This window comes from Vitis riparia, chromosome 4 (genome assembly GCF_004353265.1).
Source record: "Vitis riparia cultivar Riparia Gloire de Montpellier isolate 1030 chromosome 4, EGFV_Vit.rip_1.0, whole genome shotgun sequence".
Lineage (NCBI taxonomy): Eukaryota > Viridiplantae > Streptophyta > Magnoliopsida > Vitales > Vitaceae > Vitis > Vitis riparia.
Window position 1 is genome coordinate 13,313,077 of NC_048434.1, and position 20,527 is coordinate 13,333,603.

The 20,527-nt window shown below is 32.5% G+C and overlaps 2 protein-coding genes across 3 annotated transcripts; one reads left to right on the forward strand and one right to left on the reverse strand.

The window, feature by feature from the left end:
* Positions 1 to 4,472: 4,472 nt before the first annotated feature.
* Positions 4,473 to 8,360, reverse strand: LOC117913053 (60S ribosomal export protein NMD3). Its single transcript, XM_034827938.1, has 4 exons — positions 8,254 to 8,360; positions 7,945 to 8,034; positions 6,010 to 7,601; positions 4,473 to 4,894 (listed from the first exon to the last, which is right to left on the reverse strand). Exon 3 carries the CDS (start codon positions 7,597 to 7,599, stop codon positions 6,067 to 6,069), a length of 1,533 nt encoding a protein of 510 aa, XP_034683829.1. The 5' UTR covers positions 7,600 to 7,601; positions 7,945 to 8,034; positions 8,254 to 8,360; the 3' UTR covers positions 4,473 to 4,894; positions 6,010 to 6,066.
* A 6,797-nt stretch (positions 8,361 to 15,157) lies between these two features.
* LOC117913175 (plasmodesmata-located protein 3-like) lies at positions 15,158 to 16,963 on the forward strand. Of its 2 annotated transcripts, none has more exons than XM_034828127.1 (3): positions 15,158 to 15,936; positions 16,266 to 16,388; positions 16,610 to 16,963. In XM_034828127.1, the coding sequence occupies exons 1-3, from the start codon at positions 15,159 to 15,161 to the stop codon at positions 16,615 to 16,617; spliced, it is 909 nt and encodes a 302-aa protein (XP_034684018.1). In that variant the 5' UTR covers position 15,158; the 3' UTR covers positions 16,618 to 16,963. The 2 variants fall into 2 exon arrangements, with proteins under 2 accessions (XP_034684018.1, XP_034684019.1); XM_034828128.1 differs by having other exon boundaries at positions 15,158 to 15,921.
* The last annotated feature ends 3,564 nt before the right edge of the window (positions 16,964 to 20,527 follow it).

Genomic DNA, 20,527 nt, shown 5'->3' on the forward strand with positions numbered 1-20,527 from the left:
TGCGGTAGTACCCTTGGCTACACAACCCCATGATGCTTTTTTATAACAACAGTGGGACCATGACACAATCTAAAAAACCAAAAAACTACCGAAAATGTAAACACAATGAGAGGAAATACCACTTGATTCGTAAGATAGTTCAAAGGGGTGATATAATGGTTAAGAAGGTATCTTCTACAAATAACCTAGCAAATCCCTTCACCAAGACATTGATGGAAAGAGTCTTTTATGGTCACAGTGCTAACGTAGGTGTCAAATGTGATCCTAGTATGCTTTAGAGGCATGATAGGATAAAACCCTTAAAAGCATGACATGATGCAATACACTTTGCATGGTTGTAGATCCTTTTACTAAGTTGATAGCCTAAGATGTTTAACAACGGTTTGTGTAGTTTCTAGGTTATGTTAGTATTGTGTGTTTAGAATCACAACATAAAAATTACTTTAAAAATAAATAAATAAATCATACTCCTTATCGATACCATTAACCCCCAAACCAAAAATGGTTTTAATTAATTAGAAAGAGCTAATAGTCAGTATAGTAGCTAAGTCATCTCCTTAAGGACCAAAATTAAGATTTTGAATTCCTTTGTCAATTTTTAAAATTTATAGAGCTATTATGAGATTAACTAATTCTAAAAATACTAAAAATGATATGATTTGAATGATTTAAAGTGGAATATGTATTAAACTCAATATAAATGTTCAAAACAACACAAATATCAACAATTATAAAATAAAGAAATATCTAGAAGAATTGTATCTTTAGATCCAAGCATGGAATCAAATAGGATTTCGTTTTAAAGTAAATTTAATTACATTTCGTCGAATTTTGAATCTCACAGCATGAAAAGTTGATTCTTTCTTAGATCTAATCACAAATCCACACATAAATGATCTACATAAACCACAATGAATCTAAACATAAAGTAAAGTATTTATAAAGTTTATAAAGCATCACATATGTCAAATTCATGAAAGATTTCAAGAGAACCCTACTTCTAAATATTGAAATTCATGAATCTAGAAATAGGAACTAAGAATTACCAAAAAGGAAAAAAAAAAAAAAAAAGTCGCTTGCATCCTTTATCTTCACCTTATAATACTTCTCTTCTATATTTAGATAGGTTTATCCACCAATCATGGAGAAATTAGCCTTACTTTCCAAATTTGGTTGTTGAGAAAGTGATATATAAAATATGGAAACTATTTCATTCAACTTACCTCTCTACAAAACTCTCTCTAATGATCTCTACTCTCAAAACTACTACCCTCCAACTAAAACTAACAACCACTTATTTATAGTAGGTTAACCTATGTGGTCTAACGAAATCATGACACATCAACTAAAAAAGATAACAAAAACTAAATCATAATTAGGTATGTACTAAATTCATGAAAAACAAATGGAATAAATGGTAAAAATTAAAGTTAGGAGTCTCATATCAAAATTTTGACACCAGCATAGTCAATTTTGATACATCTCGATAATCCTTCTTCTCCTTTGGACTTAGCATCAATTGTTAGAATTTGTATCAAAATGCTTTGATACATTGACTGCGAGATACACCTTTTATTGCATGTTTTCAAAAATAAAACACTACATCAAATCAGAAAAACTTCTAATATAGAACCCTTAGGTTTTTATCAAAATGTTACTTCATTTAGCGAATTAAAATTTGATACCACCCTCCTATGTTGGATTGATCATCATAAATCTTCAGCTTCCTTCATCAAAACTTAGTGATGAAATGATTTGACACAAGCTACTTGGTATTGAAATGTCACTTTTCAACCTTCCATTATCAAAATATGTATCAAAATGCCTTCAATCATTTTTATACATCATTATTCTTTCTATAATTTTCCCCTATTTTCAACTCTTTCTTCCTTAACTTCCTTGTCCTTCATTTTGGGATGAAAATCAACCTTTCCTTACTCTATTTCTATATAATTTCTCAATAATTTCCGAACAATCAATCCCAAATAGTGTTCTAGCTTAACTAAGAATTTAAGAGAAGAAATTTGTATGCTTTTTCTCTCATAAAATGATCTTTTTAAGCTTAGGAAAATCAATGATTTGTATGCAAACCAATTAGGCTCATGTTAGGAGTTTAAGACTCCGTAACTATGATTTGTTTTTGTTTTACCAACCAAGACATCGGATCTTTATTATTTGGGGTATTATTTACGATAAACATGTTTCATTGCCTATATTTAATTGTAACATGAGAGATCTCAGCATACATATAGTTAAGATATATCAATAGGTATAGACTAGCTCGCTCACACCAACAATTGCCTTTAGTGCTTGGAAAGTAAGCAAAGATAAGAAACATTAAGTTTGTGATGCTAGAATAGCAAGCTAAATCAAATCTATTTCAATCATATTAAAGAGAGCCAAGATGTGGTATCTCATTTTATTATGACCACATACGGATAAATGTTTAGATCCCACTATCCATGCATGTAACTTGTAGCATAGTCGAATGTGAAACCTAATATGGCGTTGGGACTAATGAATATATGAAGGATTTGGCTTAGCTCCATATATTTGTCAATCCCAACACCATATTAGAGTCTTGAGGAAAGATAGAAAATCTTTAAAGAGAATTTCGCTATAGCATGTATTTTATACTACATGTGCTTATTGACCAAAATAAGGAAGTTGAAGAATGAATCCCTGCTTCTTCATTGTGTGATTTTGTATAAATCATTATACTTTGGATGATCCTATATTTACTATGCCTTATGTGACTTTCAACTATGCCATGAAGTGAAGGTTTGATGTATGCTACTTGAGTATGTTTCCTATGGTCATGTTTGATTTGATCTAAAGGGGCAATGTTGAGAAAGCAATTAAATCAAAACTGAGTTGTATAAGTGCAATGGGAAGACTATTTGGTAACACATTCATGTTTTATGTTCATCGTTGACAAGTTATTTGGCACCTAGGCACTGCAATATAACCTATGAGCATAAATACTAAATAGAGGGGTTCCTAGCACGCTCTAAGACATCACTAAGAGGAATTAGAGAAGCTAAAATTTGATGTGACCAAATGAATCTAGGGCATAACAAGACATTACAATACTGCTTTAAGTTTCTTTTTGCAGGTGGCTCAATGGTTGCACAACTTATTAACCAAGTATGAATGGAATAGTTAATAAGATGGTATATATATATATACCTATTCTTATGGGGTTATGGAGTAGTCCCATTGGAGCATCCATAGCAAGTTGGCCCAATTAAGAGATTAGTATTAGATAGGGGGTCAATTACGATCTAATCCTAATACTAACTAAATAAGGAATCCTAGAAATTTTCTAGGATATCTCCTCCATATGTATGCATATCCTTCTCCTCTTTCTTTTCTAGGATATCTCCTCCATATGTATGTATATCCTTCTCCTCTTTCTCTTATTAGAAAATCTTAGAACAATTCTAGGGAATATTTCTTAAGTTGTAGGTGTTCTATGGGTGATTCCAATGGGTAATCTCCACACACTAAGCATTCAAGCATCACAGAGTATTGTGATGCTATCTAAACATAAATCATCTTTAGGTATGCGCCTCCACACTTTCTACATGAGAAAAAGAAAATAAAGAACAGTAAAAAGAAAAAAAATTAAGGAAAGTCAAAGTAGATTTAAAATTAATAAATTATTTTTTATATATTACTTTAATCTCATTTCAATTATTTTGATTCTTATATATAAGGTTTTAAAAAATTAAAAAATACATAGGTTTCAAATTAATTTTAACTATATTTGAATGTCTTTTGTATTTTCTATAATAAAATAAATCATGAAAAAATAATTTTTTTAAATATTTGCTAGAAACCAAACCTATCCTTAAGAAAATCATAAAACTATATTAATGATTCTAAAATTTGCAACCGTTCAAAATTTCCACATGCTCAGCTCTATATGAATCATATGACATAAAATAATAATAATCACCATGTGATACATGCCAATGGAGAAAACCCTGTAACTTCATCATTTTGACCTGATAAACAAAACCTGCCCCTCCATATCATACATCCCCACTTTGGTTCATAGCTTTATTTCACCTACCACTTGACTTTTACATCCCCAAATTTCATTCATTCATATTCCCATCCAAGTTCCAAGAGTTGGCGGTCGAGAAATGGAAGCGAAGGGTCCATCTGCAGAACTCGACTTAGTAGATTTGACTGTATCACAGAGGGCACCCGATTGAGCCAATGGCAACTTCAGCTTCATTAAAATAAATGTGATCGGGTTGATATCATGAATGCGTGCACTCTAATTTCTAGCCTCTATTTTTTACTTGAGTTAGATTGCTCATACCAAATAATATGGGACTGAGAATTCTCCTAAACAAACAAAGGTTTTCATTCATTATTCTATATTTTCTCTAGAGACAAACAATTTGAACATTTCCAAGGGTATTTTGCGCTGTTCACATAAATCATATTTCAAATAAATCTAAATCCAAGAAAAGAGAAATGTAAAATCATCAATTATATCTCAAATAAGACTACAAAAACATAGCAAGACAAGTAATCTTAGAAGGAGACGGAAACAGCAGCCCGCTAACCATCTTCTAAGCATTCTCCTCTTTCATCAGTAAATTGGTCTTTTTCCAGCATGCCCAACCTATAGTCCCAAAGCATCATCTACAAAGTTCACTACCAAATATTATTCTTACATATAAACCCCCCCAAGAAGAATCTTTTCTAATACATAATTGTAAATTTTAAATCATCAAACTGGTGGCAGAACTCCAAACAAGAAAGTGATCTCCACACGAAACATCGAGGACCCATGTCTACATCTCTGAAATAAATCTGATGTAGCTTGTACCATATGCCAATGCCACCGTCTTGTGCACATCCCCTCACAAGTCCACTGTCCCAAGTAAATTCAACAAAATGTTGGTATCAACGAAAATTAACAGACCAACTCAAATTAACTCCCCAAGTCTGTATAATATAGCATCCACAGGAGAGCTTGCCTGTGAACAGCTCAGGTTTAAACCCAAAAGGTTCGACCCAGGCTGATCAGTAAAGAATCACCTAAGCCCATCCAGTCCAGTAATAAGACAACATTATATGCAAAACCTGAATATCAATTATTTTTTAAGTGAATTTTCTTTAATCAGATCCATGAAAACTATATTGTTGCTTCTAAAAGTACAGTTCAATCATATTACTGAACATTCCATTTCACTGGCTAACTATTAGATCAAACAAAATCATATTGTTAGCATAGGGCATTAGATCCTGAATCTTGCTACATCCACTCCAAACTAGGCAGCAAGGATACTTCTAAGAAGTTGTCATCTCCACTCTGAACCATGCACACAATGCTAGAGATAACACTGAATTTTAATGAGTTTTATCATTTCAGAAACATTGTGTACAAATATCCGATGAAGTTCAGACACATAGTAGATAAATAGGGGCCTGGTAGAAGGCGATTCTGATTTAGTATAGCTAAAGAATGCAGTTATAGCATAAGAAAGTTTTTTGTTAAGAAAAAATTGGGCCATTTTTCAAGTAGAATTGTGGTTTTGGCAAGAGGACTAGAAGAAAGTAGAGCTCCAATTTTTCAAAGAATTGCCCACACACACACACATAATCACCATGACATTTTTTAACAATTGACATAATGGCATCTTCCATCAATTTGGTAACAAATGATTTGTGTCCATTCAACCCTAGGGAAAAACAGATTGTATTCATATTCATTCAGGTTGAATAGAATGCCTCTGCAATTTGACATGCCTACCAGGGCCACTTAATTTCCTAAACTTCTAAGTCAAAAACCAATCAACACGGGAGGAAATTAAATTAAGATAAAAATTAAAAACATATATTCAACCAGCCATCAGAACTTTATGCATGCAAGCACAAAGTCATATATGAGTAAATGAATAAGGGAACATACAAATAATATTTTAATAAAGAGGAGCATTCAAACATCATGTCCAAAAAATTGGAAAGGGTAAGAACCACACTTACCATATTCTGAGAACCCAAATTCAGATACGGCAAAACTGGAAAAAATACCACTTCAGGTCATTCCCTCATGCTAACATCTCCATCTTCTTCTTCACTCAAATCTAGATCAGCAAGCAACTCCTCCAAAGGCACAGAAGGTAAATCCTCTCCATCAGTCATAGAAGCCATCTCTGATGGTTGATATTCCTTATTTCGATATAATGATATATTAAACCTCAACTCAGGGTCCTCCTCCAAATCTCTTAAGAACACTTCATACTCTGTATTCATCTTCTCTTGGTCAGCTCTACCCTTGGAATCATCCACTTCCATGTTAAGGGATTTAAGCTTCCATGAACGAGGCTTTCCACGCTTTCTTTGGCGCTTCTCCTCATAACTCTTCTTTATCAAAATTGCTTCTGGAAGGACAAAACCCCTGTATTTTTCAAGTTCCATATCATTACTATTAGCTGCATATACGTCATAACCCAGAGCATGGTCCCCAGGGTTTAAAAGATGACCTAGATGTGTTCTTATGTTGAAAATTGTATCATTCTTCCCAAAATCTGATACACGAGCCACTTGAGCATCAGCTAATGCATACTTTGAGCCAGCAACATTAACTTCAGAAGAAACAATCTCCACATCCAATACTATATATTCCACAAGCTGCCTACTAGACAGTAGAGCCTTAAAAGATGACCTCCAATACTGATCAGCATCCAAGAAACAGTGCCTAAGAGTAAAAGGATCCAGTAAAGCAATATTGTTGCTCACTTTTGTGCAAATCACTAGAGGACCAATATTTCCCAAACTAACAGCAACTTTTGGAGGGAGGCAGATCAGATCCTCACGGCATATTGGACAGATTTCAACAGAGAAAGTGTACTTATAATTGTAGTTATTGCTCTTGGTATCATGGGACACAAGTTGTTTGTCATGACGGCTCCTACTTGGAGTCACTTTACCAATAAACTCCACAAATTTTACACCATGACTCCGATTAGCAAAGAAGAAATCAATACCCTGATCCATTTGCTTAATTTTTATAGCACGGCCTGCAGCATCATGCCTAAGAATAAGCTGCTCTAAATAAAAGAAAGTCCGTCTGTGAGGAACATGTTGCCGAAGCTGCACGGAAGCCACCCATTGGTCTGGATTGGCCTGGACTCTAGAACAAGATTCACACATGTGCTCTTGCTGAACAAATTCAACAATATAAGCCTGCTCAAGTATTGCTCCATTGAGAACCTCCTTCTGAACCCTTAGCTTGACCTTGATCCTCTTGGAATGAGGCTCAGTCCAAATAAATTCTGCATGAATTAACCTAACTTTATTCAAATTCTTTAGTCTCTTCACACAAAATGTTAAGAGCTCTTTCGACTCCAATTGTGCCTTAATCCAAGTTTTCGGTGGCTGCAAGTAGGTATCACACTCAGGGCAGTGCACGATGGTCACATGCTTCTGCAAACCTTCTGTAATATCAATTTCAGAGCGCAAACACTTGACACACATATTTGCAGCATTCGGTGTCATTGGTATACCACATTTGCAACAAAGAACACTGCCAACGGTTTGATGTACCATAAACATGCCTGCTTCTTCAGCCATGGCTGCCAATTAAAACACCAGAACAAAGAATAAGAACAAAAACAAGTTAACCTATGAAAAGTTTAAACCCTATTAGGATCTCAAAGAGAGATTTTTGTGGAAATTGTGGGGGCCTTCCCTCCACGTGTCCTTCCCAGACTCAAGACCCTTTGGCTCGACACCAACAGAAATGAAAGGAAAATGTTGAAAATAGCTCTTGAAAATGTGTTACTAGGTTATTTTCTTCATCTTTTATGTTTTCATAGCCCAGAAAAGTTCTCAGTTCTAATTCCACTACCAAACATGCATCAAGGATGATGAGCCGCCGGGAGCTCGTATGAGAAAATAAAAGAAAAAAAAATGCACCTTTTCCTGGTCTCAGAAACTTGGATTTCAATATCGAGCTGTATTCAATTCTCAAGAACAATCCAAATGCAAAATAAATTCCAACAAGACCTGAACAATAAATAAATAAGAAATCGTATTAACAAAAAATTGATCAAATGAATATTTAGATGCAAAAATAAAAAGGATTAGAGATTAGAGATTAACAGAAAATACCAAAGGGGGAAGGGGGGGTTTGAAATTTATTTTCAGAATTTTTGTTTTGATTTTCTTTGGGTTATATCCTTCTATGAAGAAGAAGAAAAGGAAGAAGCAAGGGGTAGGGTCTACCTGGCGGCTGCAACGGCCTCCTCTCGTGTTTCGGTCTCTCTTCTCTCTTCCAACAAATGAACCCTAGAGCCCTTTTATGCAAGGAAGAGGAAGACTAAGGCGGCGAACTTTTGTCACAATCTATCCTCATAAATTCTTCAAAATGTTTTATTTATAAGTTGTCAGCTATACATATTTTATTCTCACTGATTAAAAATAATAATTATGTAGAAAAGAAAATAATTAGTGTAATTAAAAAATTAATATATATATATATATATATATATATTAGGAACAATAATAAAAATATTGACTTTTATGGATATATGGCTAAACTTTATTTTTCGAATATAATGGGATATATAAAAAAATATTAATAATATTTGGACATAAAATATCAATACAATCTTAAAATTTTTTTTTAAAGAACTATAATTTATTACATTCTATATAGAATTTAAACATATATTTTATATATAATTTGGATATATTCAATAATGTAAAAGAAATAATAATACAAATATAAGTCTTTTTTATTTTAAAATATTGATATTTTTTTTTTTGTAAATTTATGTATTTTTGTATTTAATTATTATATACTTAAAATTAATTTATTTATAATCATTTTGTTTTAATTAATTAATTAATTAATTAATATATATATATATATATATATATATATATATATATATATATAAATTATATTTTATTTTAAAATATTGATATAAGTTTATATTTATTTTTTATTTAATTACAACTTAAATTTAGTTTATTTATATTCTAATTAATATATATAATATAAATTTTTAAGTTTGTCTTGCTGCTCTCATCCGTGATGTCATGGGTTGAATCCCATCTGTCCCCTTAATTGAATTATTTTTTAAAGATGAGAAGAACAAGTATTTAAACCTGAGTGTGTAGCCGGCTGGGCTGATCTAGATTTAGTGGGCTGGGCTGTTAAGGCTATTTCATTGTGATTGAAAATTTTTGAAGTCTATGTAGCGGGCTGAGCTGATTTAGATTTAACCAATATTATAGGCTCGGGAAATATCGCTTTGTGAGCCTTCCGAAAAAAAAGCCCAATAAATATCATCTCTATTAAACAAGCGAGAAAATTTTGACATTCAATTCACTAACTGACCGATATGATCAAGCAATTAATTTATTGATTAATTAAAAAAATAAAACAGAGAATATATATACTGATCAAGATAATTAATTAAAAAAAAAATGAATCATTAAACGCATATAATGATCAAAATATGATGAATGACAAAATATATAAGTAGTTGTATGAACAAATGAAATACAAAATATATCTATGGATTTATATAAATAAATTTTACCTATATTATAAAGTATATATCAAGTGTTGAGATGGAGCTCTTAAAAAAGTATGATATGATATAACAAATGGGGATTTATTATTTAATAATATTTGAATTTCATTTTTCTTTATTCTTATTTTATGTGTTATACTGTATGAGCATTTTGACTTGTATCTCTTACATTTTATATATTGGAATTGAGCCTCTAAAAGTAAGATATGATGTAACAAAATTAAACTTTACCATCTCCTTGTTATCCTTTTGGTGTATTGATATTGATTTGAATATTTAGTCTATATCTCTTACATCGTATATGACTTTGGTGCATTAAAAGTTGCACAAAAGATACAAGTCATGGGTTCCTTGTAAGTAAATAAGTTGTCCACAATTGGTTTATGGATTTGGGTGATCTAATAGAGACTATAGTGCACTAATTCTTAATTAAAGGGATGACTTGACTTGGCTATCAGGATGGGTTTCTTATGATGAGTGCACTAATGTATATGATGCACATTGGACAGAACCTATGATGAATCATGATGCAAGACTATCAATTGTCATGATTCACCAAACTACTATACTACATGGACTCTTAGCCTTGAGAGGATATTGAGTCTATGTTGAAATCAATAAGAGGCTTGTAATTTTGGGTGAGATTCTAAAGTGATCATATCCATATAAATTGGGTCACGATTGATGGATGATTATGATAATAGGTATTCTCAATAGAAACACTATGATATCTCATGGGTTTGAGACAACATATCCTCGTGAGTGATCCAAATGATATGTGATCATGAAATTTGTAGCCACAGTAATTCCTTTAATAGAATTTAACATATGCTCCTTGAAGTTACAGTATGTTAGTTGATTACATAATAAGATGTGTAACTCAAGGATTGGAGAGATAATGTTAATAGGTGATAACACTACATTATTATATCACGGACACCAATTCATGAGGGGCTTGCATGTAATGAGTAGTAGGTCATAGACCTAAATTTTATCTCATTGTTATTTACATAAGGTATTGGAGAATTGACTCTCTATAGTGGAATGTTGAATCAACTTTAAAATTAGATTTTAAGGAAGCCAATACTATTATGGGTCCTAGTGGTCCCCACTCTAAGCTCATACACCATGTTGACATAGTTTATGAGGGTTAGATTTGCTCTTGGTTCACTTTTGTGCATAAAGGTGTTTTGGTTATTACATAAGGTTGTATAAGGGATAGTGAATAAAGTCTTTAGATTGGGATAATTGATTAATTAGATGGTATAGTATGGTTAATTAATCAATTAGGACCCGTTTTAAATTAGATTAAGTGACCAAAGTCTATGTGGGCTTAACTCACTTAAGCCCGATAAGGGAACCTATAAACAACCCTTTATGGGGTTAGGGTTTCCTAATGACCTTTTGACTATTATCTTCCAAATCCAGAGAGAGAGTGAGAGTCTAGGCATCCATCCTTCCAAAGTCCACTCTTTGGAGTGCCATGGACATGGTTCAAGTGATCAGGCAAAAGACTTTGGGTGTATGAGACATCCAAAACATTCAGACACATCCTTTATCAAATAGATTTCAATCTAGGAACATTTAGATTGCATGTATGAGTTTTAATCTCTAGATTTATATTATTCTATGGTTTTTGAAGTCATTTATTTCCACTGCGTTAGATCTAAAGATTCCTAGGGATAAATGTATGCACCCTACGAGATCTAGGACATGAGAACAAAGTAATATAGGGTTCCCACAGTATACGACTTAGGTGCATTAGGAATTGTACAAAATATCCAAGTTATGAGTACCTCGCAAGTTGATGATTCATTCACAACCAGTTCATGGACTTAGACAATTCATTTGAGATTATAGTACACTATCTTCTAATTAAAAGGATGATTGGTCTTAGCCATTAGGATGGGGTTCCCATGGTGAGTACATTAATATGTACGGTAACACATTTGAAAAAACTTATGGTGAGTCATGATACAAGGTTATCAGATAGTTATGACTTCACTAAACTACTATATTGTATTGTCTTTCAATCTTGAAAGAATATTAAGATTGTGCCAAAGTTAGCAGTAACTTTGACTTTTAGGTGAGGTCCCAAAGTGATCATATATAGAGGTCTTGTCCATTAAGATGAGGCTCCTATAATGAGTGAACTAGTGTGTATTATTACACATTGGATATGACCCACGATGAGTTACAATATAAAGCTATTAGGTGGTCGTAACTTTACCAAGATGATATACTATATCATCTCTTCACCTTAAGAGAATACTAAGCTTGTGTCAAAGTTAACAATGACTTTGACCTATGAGTGAGATTTTAAAGTATATTCCCTATAGATTAAGTCATTATTAATGGAAGGCAATAGCAACATGTATTCTCAAAAAAGGCATCATGATATCTCATAGACTTTGAGATAGTATGTCCTCTTGAGTGATCCTAAAGACATGTGATCAAGAAGTCTGTGGTTGTAGTAATTCATTTAGTAAAAGTTGACATAACTTTTTTTAAGTTAGAATATGTCATCTGATCATATAATAGGAGGATTTGCAATTAAGGATGGTAAAGGTAATCTTCTTAAGAGGTTGATAACTTTTATATTGTTAAATTATGGGCGTGAGTTCACAGGGAGACTGTATATAGTGGATAACAGGTCACAAACTGAAGCACTTTGTGTCTCATTGTAATGTACATAAGATATTGAAATGTAATTGACTCTCTATAGTGATATGTTGAGTCAGCTTTAAAATTGGATTTTGAGGGAGCCAATACTATCCTACGAGTCTCAATGGTCTTTGTTTAAGCTCATATGCCTTGATGACATAATTTATGAGAGTTGGATTAATTCTCAGTTCACTTATATGCATAAGAACATTTTGGTAATTACGTAATGTTGCATAAAGGCTAATGAATAGTATATCTGGAGTGAGTTAATTAATTTATTGGAGCTTTGTTGGGTTAATGAATCAATTAAGACCTTTTTGGGCTAGATTAAGTAACCTAAGCCTAAGGTGAACCCAAGTCACTTAAGCTTAGAGGAAAAATTATAAATACTTATAAGGAGCTTCTTTTTCTCAAACTTTTCCATTCCCCCTTACATTTTAGAGAGTGAACCCTAGCCTTCACCTTCTAAATTTTCACCATCTCTGCGCCAAGCATTAAGGAAGAGTCATCGAGCAAAAGATTAGTGGCTTACAAGTGTTGGGATTGAACCCCTAAAAGTAAGACATGATATAACAAAGTTAGACTTAACTATCCTCTTGCTATCCCTTTGGTGTATTGACATTGATTCGAGCTTTCAACCTATATTCCTTACATTGTATATGACTTGTGTGTATTAGGAGTTGAACAGAAGATACAAGTCATGAGTTCCTTATAAGTAGATAACTTGTCCACAGTCGGTTCATGAATTTGGGTAATCCAGTAGAGACTGTAGTGCATTACCTCCTAATTAAAGAGATGACTTGTCTTGGTCGTCAAGATGAGTTTTCCATTGTGAGTACATTAGTTTATGTGATGCACATTGGACATGACCTATAGTGAATCATGACGCAAGACTATCAATTGTTATGATTCACCAAACTATTATATTGTATGAACTCTCAACCTTAAGAGGATATTGAATATGTGCCAAAATCAATAGGAGATTTTGATCTATGGGTGAGACCCTAAAGTGGTCATATATCCTTATGCATTGGGTCACTGTTGATGGATGGTGGTGATAACAAGTATTCTTAATAGAAGCACTATGATATATTATGTGATCAAGACAGTGTGTCATCGTGGGTGATATAAAGGATATGTGATCAGAAAATTTGTGTCATGATAATTCTGAGTGAAATTTAACATATGTTTCTTGTAGCTAAAGTATGTCATTTGATCACATAATATGTTGGATCTGTAACTCAAGGATTTGAAAGGTAATCTTAATAGGTGATAACACTATCTTGTTAAATTACAGATACTAATTCATAGAGAGTTTGCATGCAATGAATAGTAAGTCATAGACTTAAACACTTGGTGTCTCGTTATAATATAGATAGGGTACTGGAGTGCAATTGACTTTCTATAGTAGAATGTTGAGTCAATTTCAAAATTTGATTATGAGGGAGCCAGTACTCCTATGAGCCCTAATGATCTCACTTTAAGCTCATATATATATATATATATATATATATATGTATGTATTTTATTTATTTTTTATTTTTTATGATAGGATTTATGAGTATTGGATGAGTTTTTAGTTGACTTTGGTTCACTTTCTCAAATGGTTGTTATGGGGTCATTCATTAGGAGTTTTAATGTATTGATTGCTAGTAGTCATTATGTCCTTTGATGGGGATGCGGCCCATGGGGGTGGCCTCCATTAGATGGTGGTCCATAATTATAGCAAAGACATGGCCTTAGGATGGTGCACCACTGGTATAATCTTTGGATGAATTTATGTGTCAGTGAATTTTCGTGCCCCTACATGATCTCCAAAATTTCCTATTTTAGTACATAAATATTTAAGTGTCCTCTTGCCATGTTTTGGCAAATTTCATTCTTTTGACACCTTCATCCATAGTGTCATTCAATAATTTTAAAACTAAACTGGTTATCGAATAAAAAAAGTTATCGATTCACCATTTAATAATTAAACCAATAATGTCATAAATATATTTTATTATTTAAAATATATATAAATAAATTTAAAATCAATAATATTTATTTTTTATTTATGATATTATCAAATATGACTATACATATATTAATATTTTAAATTTTATTAAATAAAATATGCATAATATTTAAAAGTGAATATATTCAAAATAAAAGAAATTTTAATTATTTAATTTTAACTAATTTTATAATTCTAGAAAATATTATATGATTTTTATTGAATAGTATAAATCCTTTTAGAAATGAATATAGATTTGTTTATTTGCTATGCTAAACAACAAAGCGTGGGAGCCAAGTAGTGCCGATGTCCTTCGTTCAGGTCTTGGGTTTAGATCCATTAAGTGGGTTTTTCTTAAACTAAATTACCAACCCCACATCGGATATATGGACAAGAACAAGGACGCCCTTGTGTACATGGCTCATCCAAGCTTTGTGTATGGATTGAGAAATCCATTTCATTTGTCATTCCTTGCTTTACTCATTACTTAGATTACTTATTAAAATGAAAATAAGAATAAAAAAAAACATTGATAAAAATTAAAACCCACTTTTTTTAAAAATTCTGATTTATCTCATTTATTATGTCATACATTTCCCTCAATTTCTATTTCTGTTGTCATACTTTTCTCCATAGTCAATTATATGTTAATTAAATTTAAGACATGTGAGTTCCAAAGAGTTCACAACATCCACCCTTATTGCTAATTAAATCCTTGATAAATACAATGGTACTTAACTTTTTGTTAGAATTTTATATCTTCTCTAGAAAACTTGTATTGATAGAGAACTCATATTCTTCCAAATCTAGGTGGGGTAGGCTGGAAAAATCGAAAACTTAAAGCACAATGCCTCAAGCTATCAATCAAATTAAAACCACCGGTATTTGTGATAGAAGAGGATGCATTACACAAGAATCAACCCCACATGGACCTGTCATCAAAACCCATCTTTCTACCTTCCATTGCAGTACTGCTTTTCTTTGCCTGTTCTGGGTTCTTGGTTCCACATATTGAAGCTGCTTCAGGCTACAGCAACTTAGTATACAATAGTTGTGCAAACCAGACACTTACAGATCCCATTGAGTCTTACTCCCAAACTCTCTCATCACTTCTTGGAATTCTTACTGCAAAATCTCTGCATTCCAGCTTCTTTAAGGGCAGTGTAGGCGATCATCACGCGGCCTTTTTCGGTCTCTTCCAGTGCAGAGGCGATCTCAGTAATGCCAACTGCTACAACTGCGTGAGCAGGCTTCCTGCACTGTCAAAGAGACTATGTGGAGAAAGTTTGGGTGCTCGGGTTCAGCTTTCTGGGTGCTACATACAGTATGAGGCTGATGGAGTTGCTGAGAATTCTGAACCTGAGTTGCTGTACAAGTTGTGCAGTGAAACAGAAGCAAGAGGAAGTGGGTTTGAGGAGATGAGGACTGAGGCTTTTGCCGCAGTTGAAATGGGTGTGAAGAGCAGCGGCAATAATGGGTTCTATCAAGAGACCAGTGGAGAGGTGAATTTGATGGCGCAGTGCCACAGGGATTTGGATATCTGTGAGTGCGGTGAGTGCATGACTAATGCAGTGCAGGTGGCTCAGGAAGAATGCAAATCTTCAGTTTCAGGGCAAATTTATATGGGCAAGTGCTCTTTGAGCTATACCTTCTATCCAAATGGGATACCGTCAACTAACTCACACCATGGTAGAGGTCATCATGGTACCTGATTTTGCTTTTGCTTTTTCTCTTTCCTAGGCCATCATGATTGATAAGGCACATATATATATATTGTCTAATTAATTTCTTTTAATCAACGGCACTCCTGCATCTTTTGACATCAATTGTACAGAAAAAATGAAAAATGTTTCTTTTTCTTGCTTCTTTGGTTAGGTCACACGAATTGTTTCTTCAAAATGAGCATGACTTTTCCCAAGCTTACCAATGGCCTTTGTTTTTATCCTTAATTTCTTTGTGATTTTAATAGCAGTAGTATTTGGTTCTATAAATTTCACCCTGTTAATGCTATACCCTTTGTGTGTTGAACACAGAGAAAGGGACGGAAACAAGTTCAGCAAAAATGGCAGCAATAGCGGTGGGAGCAGCAGCTGCCTTGTTTTTTGGATTATTTTTTTTAAAGCTCATTAAGTCGTGGGTCAAGAAAGGTGATGATGGTAAGCATACATTGCACTCCTCTCTCTCTCTCTCTCTCTCTCCCATTTTCTTTTGCCTTTCCTTGTGCTGCAACTTTCCTAATCCAAGGAGTCTCATGACATAAGCTTTGGTCAGTGAATGAGCTAACCGAAGATGCCTTTTGCGTTTGATAACTGCTCCACGTTGTTATGTTGACTTGGGGGGTTTATGTATTATTTTTATTTTTATTTTTTTGCTGCAGATTTCTGAAAGGCGAAGAGGAGAGCTTGGAAAGTGGCATAATTTTCTTTGTGGTGGGTGAGAGTTGTTGGAGAGAGAATGGAGTATTTAATTTCTCAAATTCGTACTTGTTGAGTGGAAATTGATCTTATTAATTATTTTAAAAAATAAAATTGCAAGGTTATTATGTCATAGAGCAATTATTTAGGAAATAGAGATAAGCAAATGGAGAAGATATATCAAGTCTAGCATTTCCGTGATTGGATAGATGCTAAAATATTGTATGGGTGATTTCAATTTAAGTTTGAAGGATTGTAATTTGTAGTGAATTGCATTGGGGTTGATATTAGAATTGAAAATTTTGTTGAAAGCAGTATTATCTTCTCCCTAGTCATTGTGAGTTGCAATAAATGTGGGCATGTAATGAGATCCATATTTGACAAAAGTAATTTTTTTTTTTCTTTTTAACTTGTCAAACATCCTAAGTATGATACTTTAAACCTTAATTAGTCTTCATTATATTGTGACAATTCTTGGTCAATAATTTGAGTATTTTCATGTACATCCCCATTTGAAAAGATGACACTCACTTTTATTTATGTCACCACTTATTTTAGTTATTTATTTATTTATTTATTTTTAAAAGGAAAATAAAATAAAAAAAACACCTTGTGTGACTCCCTGTTTGTATAAGACATATTTATAAAAACCGAGTCTAAATTCAATGGTCAGATTACCTATCGAGTAGATATGACAAAAAGTCGTAGCACCCCTTTAAACCCGTATACCTACGAGTCTCTACTAAACAAATTAAGAAAATTTTGACAATTAATTAATTAATTATGGATATCAAAATTAATGATATAAGTGAATATATATGAAAATAATCATAAAAACATATTACAAGAATATATGAGATAAATGACAAGAATTAATTTACTAAACTAATTAAAAGAAATGTTTCAATAATTATTTTTTCAAGAAATTCTAAAAGAGTTTATTAACAACATTTTCGAATTAACGATTTCATTTTATTTATTTGAAAGCAAAGAAAATGAATTTATATTTAACAAATGATTCAATTTAATTTTATTTGTATTTAATTTTCAAAAAGGTTATTTACACTTATTGCTTCTAAAAGAAAAAAAAAAAAACATAGGAAAATGATTCTTATTTATCTTTGTTAGGAAAAGAATTGTTATAGTTTTATTTACAAAACTATTTCAATTTAACTTCTATTTAATAAAAGTGATTTTTAAACATTTTAAAGAAAAATATTTTTTTATAAATGTATTTACAAAGTATATCTCAATTCAATTTTATTTACATTGAAAGTGATTTTTATTATTTATTTATTTTTTATTGAAAGCAAGACTTTTACAATTTATTTGAAAATTCAACTCAATTTTATTAAAAATATAAAATAAAATTTCAAAGTTACTGTTAAGAAAAAAAAAGGTTTCAAATTTATATTAAAAGGGTCATTAATAAAAAAAAATATTTTCATAATTTTATTTACAAAAGAAATATTCCAAGTTAAATTTTTTTATTCATTTTAAAAAAGGAAATTTTAAGACTTCGATTTTAAGAGAATTTCTCTAATCTTTTATGGTAAAGGATTTGTATTCTTATTGGGTAAAGATTTTCACATATCCATTTAAAAAAGAAAAAAAAGAAAAAAAAAGGTTTCGATGGTTCAGAAAGAAATATAAAATAAAAATAAAAATAAAATAAAATAATAAAAAAAGGATTTTTATCATTTCATGGTTTTATTAATTTTTTTTGTTTTATATTTATTAATTTTATTTAAAAGTATTTTTGCAAGCTAATTTAATTTTGTGATAAAAAAAATCAAACTAAAAAGAGAGAGAAAAAAAAAAAAGATGATGTCAATTAAAAAAAAAGTTTTCAATCTATTAATAACATGATTTCGGATTATTAAAAAAAATTCTCAATTTGATCTAAAATGAATTTATATTTTTATATAAAAACAAAATTAAATTCTTTATTTACTTTTTTATTTATATATATATATATATATATAAAATAATAAAATAATAAAAATTCAGTTTGTAGGAACACCTTGTTAAGTCGTTTTCTTCCCATCAAGCCGTCCTCAACTCACTGCCTTCAATTGTCATCTCTTAGTCAATCAAACCATACAAAACCAGAGAGAGAGAGAGAGAGAGAGAGAGAGAGAGAGAGAGAGAGAGAGAGAGAGAGAGAGAGAGAGAGAGAGAGAGAGGAGAGAGAGAGAGAGAGAGAGAGAGAGAGAGAGAGAGAGAGAGAGAGAGAGAGATGGTATAAGCCTAATAAGTAAACAAAGGGTTGAGCCCAAATCCAAACCATTAGCCTAACTAAAAAATTCAACAAGTAGAGCCCAAATGAAATGTATAAACAAATTAAGGCCTAACAACAAAATCCAATTATCTAATAAATTGGCCCAAATCAAACACCTAACCCAAATGGAGGGCTAAACTAAACAGGGGTTTAAATCTTAAAGGCAAAACCTAAAGCTAAGCTTAAAAACGAGCCCAAGTATGCAAATGGTTATTGTAGAGATTAGAAAAGGAAAACTTACCAAATTTTGAAGAACCTTAAAGGAAAAACAATGCAATGGATGTGGTGTGGATGGTGATGATGGTCTTGCGAGAGTTGAACCAAGTTTCAATGAGAAGCCTCATATTAGGAGGATGATACTCTGATTCTCTAATTCATTGTCGAAGTGTAAGGAGAGATCATGAAGGAAGACTTAGAGAGAGAAAGTAAGGAGATTAGGGTTAGAGATAAAGGTGGGTGGGTCGGGTGAGGGTGGGTTTAGAGAGAAAGAGAGGGGGATAGAAGAGGCAAGAAGCTGTCGGTGAGTGTCACCGGATTGGAGAAAGATCACTGGTAGTGGGTCAACAATGAGTTCGTCGTGGGTTAGGGAGAAGAAAATAAAAAATGAAGAGAAAAAAAATATAAAGAAAAGAAAGTGGGGTATGAATAAGGTATAAATGAGAAAAATTAGGCTACAAAATTGGGGTCAATAAATATGCTCCTCATTGATAAGGTCCACAAGTGAGTGCATACACAAGTGAGGCGAAGTGGGCTCTACCAAATAACTAAAGACACCATCAAATTTGTTTTAATTTTTCATGAGCTCTCTAAGGTCACAAAATATGCTCATTGATCTACCCATAAGGGAAACATGTAAACATCCACGTGGATCTCAAGGAAGGATTTATTGAATGAGACAGTGACAATGTCTATATGAAACAAGGGATTATGCCATCAAAAAAGGGAATGAAAGGTATCCAAGATGATGAGAAAGAAAAGAAAGCAAATTTCGGAGTGACTCTAGGAAACATAAACAGGAAAGGTCATATAATTAGGGTGTGACCCTAAACAACAATAGAAAGGTCGATCAGTCAGGGCGCGACTTGAAGAAATAAGGTCGAACAATCAAGGTGTAGCTTTAAAGAAACATAAAGGAGGTTGGACAGTCAGGGCGTAACTTTAAAAAAACATGGGAAGGTCGGACATTCAAGGTGTGACTCTATGAAAACATAAAGAAGACTGAACAATCATGGCACAGATCTAAAGAGACATGAGAAGGTTGGATAGTCAAGGCACGACTCTAGGAAATAATAAATGAGACTGGATAGTCAAGGTGCGGCTCTAAAGAAACATGGGAAGGTCGAATAGTTAGGGTGAGACTCTTTGAGACATAAATAAGCTGAACAGTTAGGGCGCGACTCTAGGAAACACAGGAAGACGAATAGTCAAGGTGCGACTCTAGGAGACAGAAATAGGCTGAATAGTAAAGACACACCTTTAAGAAACATAAAGGAAGTCGGACAATTAGGGCACAACTTTAAAGAAACATGAGAAAGTCAGATAGTCGAGGTGCGACTCTAGGATGTTAGGATAGAGCCCTTGAAAGCATGACATGATGTAA